This window comes from Grampus griseus, assembly GCF_964374135.1.
Source record: "Grampus griseus genome assembly, chromosome: 8".
NCBI lineage: Eukaryota > Metazoa > Chordata > Mammalia > Artiodactyla > Delphinidae > Grampus > Grampus griseus.
This window is the reverse complement of record NC_139002.1, coordinates 103889444-103903591: the sequence shown is the minus strand read 5'-3', so window position 1 is coordinate 103903591 and position 14148 is coordinate 103889444. Positions and strand designations below refer to the sequence as shown.

General features: G+C 53.5%; 1 protein-coding gene across 1 annotated transcript; it reads right to left on the bottom strand.

Annotated features, from left to right (window-relative positions):
• Positions 1-1157: 1157 nt before the first annotated feature.
• TSGA10IP (testis specific 10 interacting protein) lies at positions 1158-9381 on the bottom strand (the record flags this gene model as incomplete). The annotated part of the gene is made up of 8 exons (XM_082661139.1): positions 1158-1239; positions 1862-1986; positions 2198-2297; positions 4815-4985; positions 7125-7272; positions 7442-8130; positions 8232-8365; positions 9235-9381. The coding sequence occupies 8 exons, from the start codon at positions 9379-9381 to the stop codon at positions 1158-1160; spliced, it is 1596 nt and encodes a 531-aa protein (XP_082517265.1).
• Between the last annotated feature and the right edge of the window lie 4767 nt (positions 9382-14148).

Genomic DNA, 14148 nt, shown 5'->3' with positions numbered 1-14148 from the left:
AAAATGGGAACACTTCCGGGTCGCCAGACAGCCGGTGTCGTATTGCCGGAAACCAAGAGCGGCTGCTTCCGTCGCTTGCCTCGGAGCCGGCCCCAAAGGTTCATGGGAAAGCCGGGATCGGAGCCCGACTGCGCAGTCGCGGCCGCCTCGGGCGGTGGTGCCGTCTTTGAGCAGGTCGCCCAATTGCGCATGCGCGCCTCAAGGTGCTGTGCGACCGGGTCTGGGTAAGACGGCATCCCAGAACTTTAAGGACTTACGGGCCATCAAAGTCAGCACCGCCGACGCAGAAAAGCCCCTCTCAGGCTTCCCTCCGCTTGCACACCCTCAGTCACGGGACAGTCACTGCCTCACGGACTTTCCGTGGGCAGCGCCCACCGCTGCAGTAGGCGTCCTCCTAGTGAACTCCCCGGGGTCGTGGCTCCATCAGGTGTTCAACGACGAGCGTGTTCTCCTGAGACCCCCCCAGCTCCACATTCCAGCCTCCTCCCAATCCCTACAACTAGTACTGTCTGCAAACGCTGCCTTCCCCCGTTCCTTGGATCGGATTTTTTAACCTGCGCCCTGTGACTGCTACGGAGGTCGAGATGAACTTCTGCGTGTCTGAGTCCCCTGAAATTGAATGTAAAGTTTGGCACGTCCGTGTGTTTGAGGGTTTTTTTTCCCCCTTGAGGAGAGGGGCTCTAACCTGAAGTTGCTTAAATGTAAAAGCTCAGACCACACAATCCCTCCTGACACCCCCGCCTCACAGTTGCTCGTTCTGGCGGCCCGTTTGTTACACCGTGCGCCCCTTTAATGGTCCGCCCCCCTCCCCAACAGGACTGGGAGTTCCCAAAGGCGGAAGCCATTGTGTCCTATTCACTCTTGAATTCCAGCACCCAGCAGTTTTAGGGGTTGCAGCTCTCGCTCTTGGAGATGCCCCACTCAGTCCTCAGGGCAGAGGCAGAGCCGTGTGTGCTGGGAGGGGGCAGCCAGAACAGCCAGAGTTCCTCGTCCTGGGAACCAGCCAAGAGCGCTGCATACCCCACCTGCCACCACCTACTCCCAACCTGCAGCCTCTTTCCACTACCACCAGGAATCCCACACTGTACATTCCACAAAGCATTTAATTTTTATCTCAGGGACTGGACTCTCGGTCTGGGCTTGGGGCGGAGTGCTTGTCAGGCTGGCTGCCAGTGGGTTCTTTCTTTGGGGGACTCTTGAGAAGAGTGCTCCATTCTCACTCCCACTGACCTGTGGCTCCTTAAAGATAAAGACACAGATAGAGGCCATTGGGCTGTGCAGCTCCCCACCCCCATAACCAAGGAGACCTGGGCTGTAGAAGGGGAAAGGCCATCATCACAGATGTTGTGGATTCAAATCTGGCTCCTATGCTGTGTGACCCTGAGCAAGTGACTTCCCCTCCTCAAGCCTCATAACCCCTGCTCTGAAGTTGTTCTAAAGCATAAGGGTAGGTGGAGTGACCAGCGTGGCACCAGCCCACAGTGGGGGCTTGATGTGTGGCCACTCAGGTGGCTGCAGGTTCCCAGACAGGCTCTGCTGCTTATTCATTCCTGTGTCCTTGGGCAAGACCCTACCCCTGGGGTCCTTAGTTTCCTCATCGGAAGTGGGGAAAATAACCCTGGCCCCGCCTTCCTTGGGTGACATGGAGGACAGCGCCTGGGGAAGGCCCTGCTGACTGCGAAAGCTAGACAGAGTCCTCCAGGCCAGGGGGTGGACGGGGCAGGACTGAATTCACGGTAGATCCATGTGGCTGCTCAAGGAGTCCCCTCGGCCTTTCCCCAGGGCAGGGTGACAGGTGGATGAGGCCCTGCAGCGCAGAGTGCTGGTGACCATGCCCTTCCTCCCCACAGCTGGCCCTCACCTGGGTTTCCTGGGGGTGCCCTCCGTATCCCCCTTTCCTGCCTCAGCCAGCAGCCGCTCCTCGTCCAGTCCCAGTGCCGACAGCACCTGGGAGAAGCGCCGGGTCACAGTGAGCCGGGCATTGGCCTGAGGAGAGAGAAGCGGGGTTCCTCTCTCACCTGGGCTGCTGAGGACACAGTGAGCCTCTGCTTACCGAGGGGGTCCCAGGGCTTCCAGATGGGCAGCAGCCCAGGGGTCCCGCTAAGGGGGCCCACGCCCACCTCATCTCCCCACCCACTCGGCCAGTGAGAAGCTCTGGTCTTGGGGAGCCACATGCTTGCCCAGGTGCTAGCCTCACCTGCATGGCCTGCTGGAACAGGTAGGGCCGGGCCTGCACCCGCTGCTGGATACCTTGCAACTCTGCCTGGTACTCAGCAAAGCGCTGTCGCTCCTGGCGCCTGCGGGGAGACGGGCCTCTGGGCGGCTAACTGTGGACACGAGCCGGCCCCCTCCTGAGCCCACTTGTCCTCATTAAGAACTTTCGGTTTCTGTCCTCCTGCCCTTAGCTTTACAAAACCATTTGATTTCCATCCTTGCCCTGGATTTCTCCTGAGGTCAGTGGGGGGGGAATCATCTGTCCCATTTTACCCATGACACGCCTGAGGCTCAGGAGGGTCAAGGGACTTGTCCAAGGTTGCACAGCTGGGAAGTGAGGGACTGAGCGCTGAACCCAGGTCTGCAGGCGGTGCCAGGCTCGCCCCTCCTCCTAGCCGTCACCAAGGGAGAGGGGCCAGCACTGACTTCTGAGCAACTGGACATCTGCATGCACAGCCCTCCCCTCTCTGCATCCACCCCTGCACCCTCTCACACTCTGCCTGTGAGGAGACGCTGTGACTGTTGGCTGTGACTTTGGGCAAAATCCCAGTCTGGGCTCTGGGTTCAGTTTTCTTCTCTGTGCTATAGCCCGAATGGGACAAGCTTGCCAGCATTCTCTGTGGATCTTATAAGCCGATAGTTTAGAAAATGAGACAGAGGAACTAAAGAAATGTACTGCAAATGAAAGAACACATCCCAGAAAGATCTAGGTTCCACTGGAGAAGCACAATCCCATTTACAAAAACCCAGTCTGTGCGCTTGTCGGAAATCTGTCTGCTCGCAAGCCGTGCATCCTGGCAGTGAGGGGCCCTCTGGCTACACCACACACGGGACCGGGCATCCTTCTGAAGAGCACACGAGAGAGGCCGAAGGGCGTGGTGGCAGCACCCACAGATAGAACGGGAGGGGAGAGGCACACAAGACTCCAAAACTCATGCTGGGACTTCCGGCAAGTATGCTGAGCCCTGTGGAAAACACTGGCTTGCTGGGCCAGGCCCCTTGGCTATGTGCCAGAGAAGGAAACTTCCTCCGTTCGAGAAAAAGGTGGACTTGAAAACCATGGCCAGGAACAGAAGTCACTGCAAAGAGAAGTCTTCACTGTTCAAGAGGGGATTTTACAGCAGTTACAAGGAGTGGGGAGTGGGGGAAGCATGAGCTGCATTCAGTCTCGGTCTTGCCCGTGAGGTTGTGTACATTTTTCCTGCTTGGTTCTTGATGCTATTTCTGTTAGAATTGAGAGGAAGCCCATGTCTTGGAGCTCTAAGCGAGAAAGGAAGTGATGTCAGTGGATGTCAGCCCTGTCTCAGAATAAAAGTAAAGTACGGAGCTTCCCTACCACAGGGAGATATCTTTTGTGCCCACCCTCCCGGGAAGGGCAGAGTCTCCCATGAAGCTCAGAGCAAAGTTCATGCGCTGGAAGGGCTGAGACACCCCGTGGGAAATATCCTCTCCCAAGTCGAAAATGAAAGGAGTGCGTTTGGAACGCTCCTCTCACTGACATCTGCCACTGGAGTCTGGCCTTCCACTTCCTGCCGTGTGAAGAAACAATGAACTTGAGGTCCGGCAGGGAGAAGGCATCTCCCCGATCACTGGCCAAGGATTCCTTTAAAGTACACGCGACCTCTCGAGTCTTGGTTTCCTCATCTGTAAAGTTGGGAGTGATGAGGCTGAGCCTCAAAGAGTAGGTGATCAGAGCCCCCCTGAGTCCTCAGGGGCCCCATCGCAGGGCAGGAACCCTGTAGTCTCTCAGCAGCGCCCAACTCACCTTGCCCTAGCGCTTCTCCCTGGATGAAAGGGCTGCCTGGGTGCCAGCTGCACCCCGTAGGTCCGCAGTGTCAAGGGCATCGGTCATCATATTTACTTGAGTTATCTCCTTCCCTAGCTTGGGCTTTGGGGGGAAGATCCTGGTGCACTCTATCTGCAGATTGGGCATTTGAGCTCTCCGAGGCAGCATAGCAGGGCAGATGAATGGCTGCCTGGGTTGGAATCCCAGCTTTGCCCCTTTGTTGTGACCTTTGACAAATTGTTTAAGCTCTTGAAGCCTGGCTTTCCTCATCTGTAAGTTATGGGAGTGCTGATGACGCCTACTTCACTCTGCTCTCATGAGTCTAAGAAAGATTTGCTTTTAAATATGAATTTGCTTTTTTATGATCAAAATATAGGAAGAAAATGAAACAGATGACTCTTCCCCTGACCACGAACAATGGCTGTTTCCAGGAGCCGGATCACAGGCACTACTCACATTCTCCATGAACTATTTCTGTAATATTTGAATTTTTATAGTAAGCACGCCTGGCATTTGAAATCAGAAAACAAGATTTGAAAGTGTGATAATGCAAGAAGAACATTTTAAACTTCAGCCTTCGACAGCTGCAGGAATTGTTATTATTAACAAGGTGATCCTGGCCCAGCCCCTTCTCCTCCCAGGCCTCAGTGTCTTCATCTGTAAAGCGGCCCGACCTGCCCACCTGGTGGGGAGGCTGGCCCTGGAAGCTCAGCCCGTGGGAAGGTGAGGGCAGGTTCCCCTTGGTCCTTTGGTCTGACACCCAGCACCGCCTCCCTGCCCTCTCCCCTCCAGGCCCCCCGCAGCTCCGGCCTACCTTAGCTCCTCCAGCTTGCGCTGGGCGGCCCCCGGCCCCCGGCTCCCTCTGGGTATGTAGGCTGCCAGGCACTGAGCCAGCCGCTGCTGTAGCCGCTGCTCCCGGGCCCGCCGCAGCTCGGCCTGCTGCCGCTTCTCCTGCTGCTGCTGCTCCCAGGCCTGCAGCCGGTTTCTTGGGTGGGGAGAGGAAAGGAAGAGGGGTGGGAGAAGTCTGCAGGGAACCAGGAGCCTCATGGAGGGCCAGGGGCAGGTAGGGGCGTATGGGGGCCTGGAGGGAGGGACTGCTGCAGCCCAGAGATCCAGGGGCCTGGGGAATGGGGTTTGTTGTGGAAGTTGGACAGGATGCAGGCTGACTCTGGGGGCTCAGCCCTCAGGCCTAGCTCAAGGTCTTTCCCTACGCTTCCTGGAAGCTTCCTGCCTACTCCAGCCAGGGGTGTACCCCAACTCGGACAGTCCTTAGCCTTGTGGAGCTCAGCACACACACCCATGACCTCACCTGTATCGCCAACTTCCCCTTGCAAAGCAGCTCTCCTTGAGGGGAGGGCCCAGATCTTTTCTTCTCTCTGACCCCTATATCTGGTAGGAGCTAGGGTAATGCCTACGGGTTTGAGGGACAGACGGATGAATGGATGGGAAAAAGAAACAAATGGTGATCAGTGGGTGGATGAAAGGATGAAAGGATGGATGGATGGTGTGGACGGTTGAATAGACAGCACCTAGATCCACCTGGAACATTCTTCCCCCAGATGTGATGGTCAGTTCCTCTGGTCAATCAGGTCTTTGCTCAAAGGTCAGAGAAAATGAGACCTCAGCACCCCATCTACCTCCCAGGGACTTTCTATCTCTAGCTATACATTCTGTTCATTTCTTTATCAATTATCCTCCTTCCCAAGTAGAATGTGAGCCTCATGAGAGCAGGATCCTTTGTCTGTCCTCTGCACCACCAATGTATCCCCAGCACCTAGCACAGTGCCAGCACCTAGCACAGTGCCTGACACAGACAGAAACTCAGTATTGATGAGTTCATGCACAACTGAATCATGGTCAGATAGAAAGATGGACAGATAGGCAGACATACACTCAGCACATGTTTATTGAGCACCAACTATGTGCCAGGTCCTTTTAGGGTGCCAGACGGGGGCTGTGATCAAAACGATCTGGCACCAGGACTTCCCTGGTGGTCCAGTGATAAAGAATCTGCCTTCCAATGCAGGGGACGCGGGTTAGATCCCTGGTTGGGGAACTAAGATCCCACATGCTGCGGGGCAACTAAGCCCGCGTGCCACAACTACTGAGCCCAGGCGCCTCAACTAGAGAGCCTGCGTGCCACAAACTACAGAGCCCACACTCTCTGGAGCCAGCACGCCACAGCTAGAGAGAGAAAACCCTCACACCACAACTAGAGAGCAGCCCACGCGCCGCAACAGAAGATCCCACATGCCGCAACTGAGACCCAATGCAGCCAAAAACATAATAAATAAATAAAATAAATATTAAAAAAAAAAAAAAGAACTGACACTGTCCGTGGAGGAGCCCTCAATCTGTACAAAGGGATGGACAGACAGCCCAACACCTTACCAAGGAATCTGGGCTTTGTCCTAAGGGCACTGGGAAGCATGGAAAGGTCTCAAGGAAGGATAACAGGATAAGACTTGAAGGGTGCTATCAGGATGCTGAATGGGTTCTCACCTACCACTTCTAACTTGTCACCAAGGCCCACTGAGCCAGCCTCCAAATATCTTTTAAATAAATCCCCCTCTCTTTACTCACATGGCCACCCGGTCCAAGCCCTCATCAACCCTCACCTAGACACTGTCAACAGCCCCCATCTGTCTTCCCCTCTGCTCCCACTGTCTCTCGTTCAAGCCCTAAGTATAGTAATGATCTAACTCTTCTGCCATTGTCGCTGTTTTGCCCATCTGTCTCCTTTCCAGCCGACCTTGAGCTTCTTAGGGCTGAAACCAAGTCTTTTTACCTTTATATCCTGAGGACCCATGAGCAGATACCTGATATATGTCGCATTAATCACTTAGCTAATAAATTAATGAATGGATAGAAGATGGGAAGTGAATGAAAACTGGCTTGTGTCAATAAACAGTTGGCCAAGCAGACAGATGTATGCATGGATGGTGGATGGATGGATGGATGGATGGTGGATGGTGGATGGATGGACAGATGGTTGGATGATCAGAAAGACTGGTGAATGGATAAATAAAGGAATGAATGAGAGGATGAATGACTGTCTCCTGAAGAACTAGCTCCTTCTCTAGTCCCTGTGCTTTGCTCCCACCCTTCTTCGTCTCCACCTCACCTGGTGGCCTCCTGTCGTTTGTGGAAGGTGCGGTTAGGGAAGTGTGCAAACAGGCAAGTCTCATCAGCTCCCAAGGCATGGGCCTTCCTGTTCCAGCGGGAGGCCTGAACAGCAGCCCGCGATGGCTCCCAGGGCAGCTTTTCGGGATCTGTGCACAGAGGGACAAATCAGGCACTGCCGTCTCTCCTGGCCCCTTGGGCAATCCCTCCCCGCACCTGGAGCGCAGCCCAGCCCAGCCCAGCCAGGTGGCTGGCTCCAGCCCCTCTCCGCACTGTGCGGCTTCGTGGGGGAACCCGGGCCTTGAGTCCCACGCTCACCACAGTCCAAGTCCTGCTGCAGCTGCCTCTGCAGCTTCTCCAGGTTCCTCGGCCCCTCCAGCTCCCTGGCCCTTGGCCTCCTCCTCTGTGGTCCTCGGAGGTTGTTGGAGCCAGAGCCACTCCCCTGGCTCCGCAGTTCACTCTCGTCCCAGGCCTCCTCGCCAGAATTCCGCCCCTTTCTTGGAGAACTAGCCCTCCTTCTCTGGGGGACCCTGTGCTCCCCCTCCTCGGCCTCGTCTGTGGCCTCTGCAAATGGCTCCTCCTCCAAGATCGACCCCCTTCTGGGGAGCTGGGGCGGTTCCCCGGGGCTCAGAGCCCTCTCGGCCACCTCAGCGCCCAGGCCTTCTGGCTCGGCCTCCGGCCCCGATCCTGAGCTCTTCCCAGGCAGCTCCGGCTCTTGGCCCCCCGCTTTGCCAGGAGGGATGGGAATGCATCTACAGGCCCTGAGCTGCTGTCTCCTCTCCGGATCTGGCGCCTCTGTCTTCCAGCAGGAGCCACGGGCCTCTGGGTTGTTGGCCGTGGACTTGCGCCTGGACTTGTGCCGATGGACCGCTGGGGGCAAGGGCAGGGCTTGGTGGCCAGGGGCCGAGGCGGAGCCCGGCTGAAGCGGAGCCCGGCCATCTGTGGTGAAGCTCTCCCAGACCCACTGGAAGGGGAAGGAGGGTTTCCGAGGAGGAGAGGGGACCAGACTGAGGAGGGAGAGGGCAAGGGGCAGGGGTCAGGGTCTGTGCGCTGGCCCCAACTGGGGCCTGGCACCCAGCAGCCCCCCGGCCCCTCCGCAGCTGCTTACTCCTCAGCCTCAGCAGAGCCTTGCCCCTTCTTGTTCCGGTCCCTGGGCCTCCGGTCCTTCTTTGCCATCTGCCCTGCGCTCACAGACCTCTGCTGCTGGCCCTGAATTACACCATCACTGCTCCCAAGACTCCCCTGGGCAAAGACAGGAGAGGAGGCCCAGCTCTGAGTAGCTCCCCCAGGGGACCCTCCTGTTCTTTTGTTTGTTTTATGGCTGTGCCACATGGCATGTGGGATCTTAGTTCCCTGACCAGGGATCGAACCCACACCCCATGCAGTGGAAGCTCGGAGTCTTAACCACTGGACCGCCAGGGAAGTCCCAGGACCATTCTTTTCTGTCAGGCTGGCCCCTCTGGGCCCTTGTTACCACTGAAACTGACTGATCATGACCTGAATTATTAATATTAAAATAGCAACAACTGCTATTTACTGAGCATCTACTGGGTGCTCAGGACTTTCAAGTATTAACTCGTTTAACCTTCCCAAGGATCCATGAGGTAGATATTCGCTATCACCCCTGTCATGCAGATGAGAACACTGGGGCTCAGAGAGGTGAAATCACTTGGCTAAGGTCACACAGCCGGTAAGTGGAGCCAGGACCTGAGTGTGTTGAGTCTGTCTCCAGAGCCCAGATTTGTCACCATTGCACTGTACTGCCTCTGGGCTCCGGATAGCTCTTCTGAATGCCCCACAGGGCCCTGGACTTACTAAGCCAAAGTGGGAAAAACGCATTGTCTTTCCCGAAATCCTGATCCTCCCGCAGTGTTGCAGAAGTTGCTCCATCAGAAGCCTGGGAGTCATCCCTGGGCATCATCCTTTTCTTCATCCGACATCCTGCAGGCCTCCCTGTAGTCCCTGCCCGCCTGGGGCCTCCCTGACTCTCACCTGGGCCTCAGCTCCAGTCTCGTGGCTTCTCAAGGGCTTCCCTCAGCCCTAGCCTCCCCACCCCAGAGAGCCAACCTGCCTCTGGGCCGTTGGCTATCCCCCCAAGGAGCCCCCCTCACCTGCTCAGCTTGGGGGATGCTTGAGAGAAGCTTGAGCAGACATGGGACCGTCCCTGGAGCCTGCTGTGGTGTGTCTTGCCCTGGTCTCCCCGACGCGGTCCTTACCAACTGTTGGTGGGCGTTTAGCATGTTGGTGTCTTGTCCCATCCCCCGCCCCACCCCACATCTGCCAACCTTGGAACTCCCTGTCCGACCGTCTCTATGGCAACCAGTCCTCAGCCAGTCTCAAGGGCTCTGGCAAAAGCAGGCCAGGAAAGGTATATATATAAGTCCTACTTCCTTCCGGAGGGGAGAGTTGGGCAGGATGCTGAGAAAGAGTCCAGGCCTGGGAGTCCAGAGATCCAGGGCCAAGGCCTGCCTCTGATCCTGACTCTGCAGGACTCCCCGTTGACCGAGTACAATTCCCCCCTGCCCTTGCTCAGCCTGTGTTTCACCATCTATTTATCAAAGGGGTCTCAGGACTCTCCATCTCAAAGGGTCCTCACACCCTACGAAGATGGCAGACGGCGCCTGCCGTGTCCCTCTCCCTCTGCCTGCCTCCTTGCTGCCCCTCAGCCCCTGCTGAGGCCATGTAAGGGGCAAACTGAACCCTCACAACAAGATCTTGTTCAAACCACTTACCCTCCGAGGCCCTGACAGGACAGGAAAGGCCAGGAAGTTGAATACCACGTCCAGGAACAAGGCAGCAGGCAAACCAGAGCACTGAGGAGGCTCTGGAGGAAGAACATGCAGCTCTCATTCCAAAGTTCTAAGCATCGCCAAAAAGCCTTGACACGGTAAATCCCTGTGAGATGCCGGGAGCTGACCACTGTGACCAGCAGTATAGGGACCTGGTGCCGAGCTGAGGCCCTGGAGATGGAGTAGCGTGGCTTAGCCTCTCACCGGTCTGTGACCTTGGGCAAGTCACTTCTCCCCTCTGCCAAACTGGAATCAGAGGCCCATCCCGTAGGTTTGTTGCAAGGATTCGATGAAATCACAAAGGCAACACACTCGGTAAATGTTGGTTAAAACTGCTAAAAATCACTGATGACTATTGGTAGGCAGCAGAGTACGATGGTCAGGAGTACAGAGGAAAGGGACTTCCCCACGGTCCAGTGGTTAGGACTCCGCACTTCCACCGCAGGGGCACGGGTTTGACCCCTGCTGGGGGAACTAAGATCCCGCAAGCTGCAGGGCATGGCCAAAAAAAACCCCAAAAAACAGAGGAAGCACGGGGGTTGAGATCCCAGCCCCTCCACGTGTCACGTACCTTCTCTGTTTCCTCATGGGCAACGTGGGGCTGGTTATAACAGTGTCTACCTTCTAGGGCTGTGGCAAGGATTAAATCAGTTAATATATACACACATGCATCATGGAACATTTCCACAGCTCGTCAAAACAGCCAGGTGAGAGTTGTTACTAATCAGCCAACAGTGCGGCCCCGGTGAGACTGCTCGTGGAAGTAAATCCCAGCAGATGCCCTACGGGCGTGTTTTGCTCAGAGCTTTGTTGCTGTGGACCCCTGTCTGCTTGCAGACTCCATCCCAGTAGCACCTCTGCAATGAGCACATTTCACTGAACAACCTAAGTAACGCTCCAGGGAAAGATCTTTTCCATTCAAAATAGGTCAACTCTGCTCTTTCTGGTGGGCCGCCAGCCCCGCGCATCCACCTCCTCTGCTGAATGTCACCCGTGGGACCCCAGGTGAAGGGCAAGTATGTGGGCTGCTCCATTTTCAGAGAGCAAGTCCCCTCCAGACCCCCATCGAATTGATTTTTTGGACAAACTCCGGGCTACTTCCTTCCTTGGCAGAGGACGGGTCTGGGCTCCTCAGGTAAATATTTTCACGAGGCGTCTACAGACCTGTCCGGCCACACTCACTCCTCAAGTGAGCTCCTCCAGTCTGCTGGCCTCAAAAGACATCTATCACCTTCCAGGTCTGCCCGAGGTTACATATCTCAGGACTGACCTCTCCCGCAAAGTCCAGACTCGTATCCAATGGCCCATTCGACAACTCCACTTGGATGATGAATAAGCATATTAGTTAATTTGACATGTTGAAATTCAGACTTTCCATCTGCCCCATCTCAGTCAAGGCCACATCCATCCTTCCTGCTGCTCACGCCAAAATTCTGGTGTCATTGTGGACTCCTCTCTTTCCTTCACACTCCACACCCCAAGCACTAGCAAACCCTGCTGGTGCCGCCTTCAGAATACACACAGAATCCAGCCACTTCTCCCCTCCACCACCATTAGCACGCTCCCCCAAGCCCCCACCCCTTCTCATCCGGATCACTGCAGTAGCCCCTGCGCCCAGCTTCTGCTCTTGCCCCAAGTCTGTTCTCTACTCAGCAGCCAGAGTGATCCTGTTAAGACTGGAGCCTGTCCTGCCTTTGTTTAAAATCCTCCAATGGATTCCCACCCCCTCTCTTTTTGGCTGCGCCGCACATCTTGCGGGATCTTAGTTCAACCAGGGATGGAACCCAGGCCCCCTGCAGTGGAAACGCCGACTCCCAACCACTGGACTGCCAAGGAATTCCCGGGATCCCATCTCTTGAGGAGTAAAAGAAGAAGTCCTTACCATGGCCTACTAGGTCCTGTGTGATCCATCTGCCCCATCTACCTGCAGGTCCCACCACAAGCACCTGCTTCGGAACACGGGAGCCGTTGCACTGTTGACTTATGCTTGGCCTTCGATGCCAAAACAGACCTGAAACCGTGGACCTTTTTAATGTCTTGTGATTTTGCATGTGTGTGTGTGTAATTTCTCAACAAAAGTGACATCATACTTCTTTTGCTTAATAGTATATTATGCTTATCTTTCCATGTCAGTACATGCAGAGCTACCTCAGCCTTCACACTGGTTGTCACCATATGTCTGACATGATGTACTAAACTCATCTCCTCCTGTCAGACACGCACACAGCTTCTGCTAGCTTCCCTGGGACAGACATTGCAGCAGTGACATCCTTGGAAATGCGCCTTTGCACGTGAGGTATTTCTGCAAGATAAGTTCCTTTAAGCAAACTTGCTGGCTGTCAGCAATTTAATTTTGATAACGCTTAATCACTGTACCCAAATGCTCAATCAATATAGATTTCAATCCACAGTGTTTACACTCTCGCCAGCAAAACATAGTATAATTTAAAGAAATCTTTGCTGTGCTCACTTCAGCAGCACATATACTAAAATTGGAACGACACAGAGAAGATCAGCGTGGACCCTGTACAAGGATGACATGGAAATTTGTGAAGCGTTCCATATTAAAAAAAAAATCTTTGTTAATCTCATAGGTGAAAAAATACGAACTCGTTGCTATAACTTGCATTCCCTTCATTATTTGTGAGATTCGTATATTTTTCTATCTTTATGGGCCATTTGTGCTTCCTCTGTGAATTCCCTGTTCGCGTCCTTTGCACATTTCTCTTCTGGTCCTCGGGCACAGGGCGCTGAGTTGATTATGTTCCTTATTTCACAGTGTATGAGAATCACCAATGGATACAAGGTCAATCTCTTGTTTTGGTTTAGCATTTTTTTCTCCTTTATCTTTGCTCTTCATTCCCATCTCACTTAAATAGGAATGGCTCTGTGAAGTATCTAATATCATGTTTATGCATTGGTGGTTTTAGTTTATATAAATGTATTATGCTGTTGACCTCATTTTTGTTCCTTACTCTTCTCTCTGAACGCCACGTTTTGAGAAGCTGTCTGTTGTTTCTGACTGTTGCCTAAAGTTCTGTAGTTTGCTTCCATTACGCTTTACTATGCATTCCCCTGAGGTTGGATGCCAACGTTGCCCCCAACTTCTGTTTCCACACAGGACACTGCAGTCAACGTCCTCGTATACGCCTCTTTGTACATCTGCACGAGAATTTCTGGGGCTTATTTACCAAGGATTGAGAGTGTGGGATCTTGAAACAAATGTATATCTCTTTTTAGATTGCTTGAAAAAGAAGTTGTACCAGTTTATATGCCTGCAAAAGTGATAAGGAGTTCTGTTGGTCCACACCCTCACCAAACATCAGTATTCACCTGATGAATTTTTACTCACCTGATGGTTATAAAAGGGTATCTCCCTGGGATAAACCATAATGGAAAAGAATACAAGAAAGAACGTATATATGGGACTTCCCTGGTGGTCTAGTGGTTAAGAATCTGCCTTCCAATGCAGGGGATGCGGGTTCAATCCCTGGTGGGGGAACTAAAATCTCACGTGCCATGGGACAACTGAGCCTGTGTGCCACAACTAGAGAGAAGCCCGCGCGCCCTAACAACAGATCCTGCATGCTGCAACGAAGGTTCCGTGTGCCACAACCAGGACCGATGCAGCCAAATAAATAAATAAATATTTTTTTAAAGTATATATGTGTATAACTGTGTCACTTTGCTGTACAGCAGAAATTAACACAACATTGTAAATCAACTACACTTCAATAAAAAAATAAATTTTAGGGACTTCCCTGGAGATCCAGTGACTAAGATTCCGTGCTCCCAATGCAGGGGGCACGGCTTCGATCCCTGGTCAGGGAACTAAGATTCCACATGCCACGCGGTGCGGCCAAAAGAAAAATACATATATGTATATAGAAAATGAATGAAAAAAAAGGTATCTCATTGTAATTTTAACTGAATTGTGCTGATTACTTCTTTGACCCCCATCTTCATTAATTTTTTGCCTTTGGGCCAGTTCAGTTCAGTTCAGTTCAGGGGTACTTGTTTCTGCTCATGGCCATTTCTCTATTGTGTTTCTTGGCTTTTTCTTATTAACTTGCAGGAGTTCTTCATTCACTAGGTTGCAACCAGCTATCTATCAACATTATCTCTGATGGCCTTTGTGGAGCAGAAATACTTAATTGTTTTGTTTGTTTGTTTTTGTTGTTGTTGTTTTTGCGGTACTCGGGCCTCTCACTGCTGTGTCCTCTCCCGTTGCGGAGC